This window comes from Apium graveolens, chromosome 8 (genome assembly GCF_009905375.1).
Source record: "Apium graveolens cultivar Ventura chromosome 8, ASM990537v1, whole genome shotgun sequence".
NCBI lineage: Eukaryota > Viridiplantae > Streptophyta > Magnoliopsida > Apiales > Apiaceae > Apium > Apium graveolens.
This window is the reverse complement of record NC_133654.1, coordinates 189,506,886-189,510,304: the sequence shown is the minus strand read 5'-3', so window position 1 is coordinate 189,510,304 and position 3,419 is coordinate 189,506,886. Positions and strand designations below refer to the sequence as shown.

General features: G+C 34.1%; 1 protein-coding gene across 3 annotated transcripts; it reads right to left on the bottom strand.

Annotated features, from left to right (window-relative positions):
- Positions 1-925: 925 nt before the first annotated feature.
- LOC141679040 (uncharacterized) lies at positions 926-2,976 on the bottom strand. Of its 3 annotated transcripts, XR_012558008.1 has the most exons (4): positions 2,777-2,976; positions 2,500-2,561; positions 2,204-2,369; positions 926-1,380 (listed from the first exon to the last, which is right to left on the bottom strand). XR_012558008.1 is itself a non-coding variant. In XM_074485521.1 (3 exons), the coding sequence occupies exons 1-3, from the start codon at positions 2,918-2,920 to the stop codon at positions 1,262-1,264; spliced, it is 429 nt and encodes a 142-aa protein (XP_074341622.1). In that variant the 5' UTR covers positions 2,921-2,976; the 3' UTR covers positions 984-1,261. The 3 variants fall into 3 exon arrangements, 1 of the variants encoding a protein (XP_074341622.1); XR_012558007.1 differs by having other exon boundaries at positions 2,204-2,561; XM_074485521.1 differs by lacking the exon at positions 2,500-2,561 and having other exon boundaries at positions 984-1,380.
- Positions 2,977-3,419: the final 443 nt, after the last annotated feature.

The window sequence follows — 3,419 nt, the reverse complement described above, 5'->3', positions numbered from 1 at the left end:
TCACATGTACCTATGTATTGACTTTAGTATCCCCATACTTATAACCAATGAGATGTGGTTATCTTGTCAAACAACATACTAGTCTATCTATGTATTATTATTGTCCTATATAATAATACTCGACTAGGGACCTTTAAGAATATGATATATTATATAATCTCAAGTTCAAGTCATGCACTTAAACTATACAATTTGTATCATGATTCTAAGGACATTTATTATGCTAACAAAATATCGCAGTAATTAAGGTCATAATAAATACATTTATTGAATGATTAACTGATATAAAGATTATAAAAGAATAATGTATTGCCTCTAGGGCACCTACACTAACATCTTTCACCTCAAAATTTCAGAAGCTACCACAACCAATCTCAACAAGAACTTGCAACATATGCTAAATAGAAGAAAATATGAAGATAACTAGTCAGCAAACCTCCAAAACTTGACAATTTTGAATGGACTCAAAACCACTTTATGGTATAGTTGAACTGCATTACACTTCCTCCCAAGCAAATAAAGACACGTATCCATAACTAATGAAATTAACAAGCAAGCACTCAAATGGGCGTTGTTGCGTGCTGCATGATCCGCATTTAGATGTACATTATTAAACACAACTGAATTCTGCACATAACACAATCATAATGTAACATTTTGGAAATATGGAAGGAACCAGGTCCAATGGTGAGATCAATTCAGCCCCATCCCCAGTAACTAGAAATATACAAATAGGAAGTAGCTCCTAATACATCCACATATTGCTAAAGAATCTCACCCCAAATCACACTTTACTTCAATAATCCTCAATAATGCTCCAACAGAAGTAGCACTCAATTTGCAAGAAAGTGAATATAGAAATATATTAGTTATAAATTTATAGATCGCATGCTTGTTATGGGATTAGGACGACCTGGAATTCATTACATTAATGGTGTGTGAGACATTAATTACAAGTATATTGCAAAATACTACTGTAAACACTAAATGGCAGTTATATATGTAACATAAAATGAAAAAAATCAGGAAGCTAACATTAAACTAACAATTCACAAGTCATTACCTCTTTAATTTTTTTAAAGTCTTAAAATAGAACAATTAAAAAAAGTGCCACGAACTTAAACAAGGACCAGAGTCGTCACTCATCAAGTAGATAGAACAGATAGATATAATTATCAAGCACCAAATCATCTCCAGTATGACTTCCACCTCCATTATGGCTACCACTTTCGTATGAAGTGAACGGTGCACCCTAATCATCTTAAACTTCATCATCAATCAGATCATTCAGGATATTATATTCATCCAAGTCTAACTCATATGAGTTCGACTCATCTTTCAACCTCGAAGAACAAGGAGTCCAATTTACTAATTTGGAACCTGCAAATGAAAAAAGGCTCTTGTATACTTGAAAACTTCATCAAAGTTAGGAACTTGAGGAACATCTCTGTATACTTTCTTGTTGAAGTTATACAGTAACGACGAACCATCTTCAACTACTACTAAGAATTCAAAATTGTTGAATAGGTCGTCGACAAATTCTAATGGCATGCCTACATCAATACTGAGCATTAAAGTCCATGATGCCTTCACTCTAGCACCAAAAAGACACGCTTCATCATGAAACATCCACAAGTTAATCTTATCATCCAAATCTTGGTTTGAAGTTAAAGAAAATAATAGAATCCTTGAAGTCAGTGACACGAGATGTAAAAAGACTCATATCATCATCAAAAGAACAGGCAGGGAAGTCACTATCACAAATAAACACCTCCTTGTTCAGATCAAAAGCCAGTACACCGTTATTTCCTACTGTAAACAGAAATCCATGGAGGTTTACTTGAAAATCATTATTGTAAGGAAAATCAATCAGCTTTCCCTCAATCTTTCGCCAAATATTCATGTTAGAAGAATAGACCTCGGAAGAAATGGTACGATATTATACAACCCTAACAATTTTTATAATCACAATCTATGTGATCAAAACCAAAGCCTAAAGCCACTTCTTTCTTATAATCAGGTACAGTATGTCGATGAATGCGTTTTGATTGTTTAGTTGCAGGGTTCCAAAGATAAATATCAGATTTGCTTATAGAAGTATGCAGTTTGGTGACATCAACACAAACACAAACAATCCCACAATCACAAACAACAAAGAGAGAACGAGGTTCAAATGGAAATTATGATACAAATGTATATTCACCTTGAGTGTAGGGAAATTTAAGGTTCACCCCGAACTTAACAGGATTAAGGTTTAATAGCAAGAACGAGCCATCTTCTTCTTCAATGTTAGGATGATTAGGATTATAATTTTGGTGTGCCTGTCCGATGAGAGTTTGATCATCTTCGGCTCCACTTGCAAGTGCACGCTGTAGGTGAAATTTAGCGAAAATATGACTTGAAATAATAGAAAACCAGGATTTAGAAACAGACATGCATCGAAGTAAAGACTTGATAGGAATCCACAATAATAGCTCAATTAACAAATCTTCTGTTAACCTGTGGCCACCGCTTACTATTCTACGCCTATTTGCCATTTCCCAAATTTAAAAGGGTTTCACCTGAAATATGATTATAACATACTAAAGTTTATGATATAATATCGATTAACATTTGAATAACGTTCAAATAATAGCATTTGATCCACACTAATATGCTTCCATTTCAATTGGATTCCAAAGATCATAACATAATGGAAATATATAACTAATTAGCTATAGAGATGTAATTTAAAAAGAACCTGTAGAAATGGTGGATAAATTTTTACATTACATACCTGAAGAGTAATCGATTGCTTCTCTGTTTTGTTGGAAAAGAGATAAATGGTATAGGAATAATGGAAAGAAGATTCGGGGTTTTTCGTTGAACAAATCAATACAGTACTGAGCAAATCGGGTCCCCGCCAAATGAATAGCAACATAGCATGAGAAGCTGATAGTTGAAATATACTTTTGGCTTACGAAGTTTGACGTGTAATTGTGGTGAGCAATGCCACAGTCAAAATAGTTCCCAAACGGTTACCCCAGAATAAGTACAAAAGTGTTCTGCCATAATATAGTTAGGCGAATTTTGAATAGATGAGTGCTTTAAATTTAGAGTTATAAAACTTGGAGTACTCGGAGGGTGAAGGAAAAATTTAGCCTATTTTTACACAAAATTAACAAAAATGACCAATTTCTGAAAAGTTGGCCAACTTTAGCCGATGGGATACCCAACTGTCAGTGGAGTATTCATTTTATATGAGATACCCAACTGTCAGTGTAGTATCCCGTATATGAAATACCCAACTACCAGTGGAGTATCTTATACAAATTGGGATACCCATCTGGAAGTGGAGTATTCAATCTGCCAAAATTGGCCACTTTTTTCAGAATGACTATTTTGGTTAAAACTCTTTCTTCTTCGAACACCACATCACG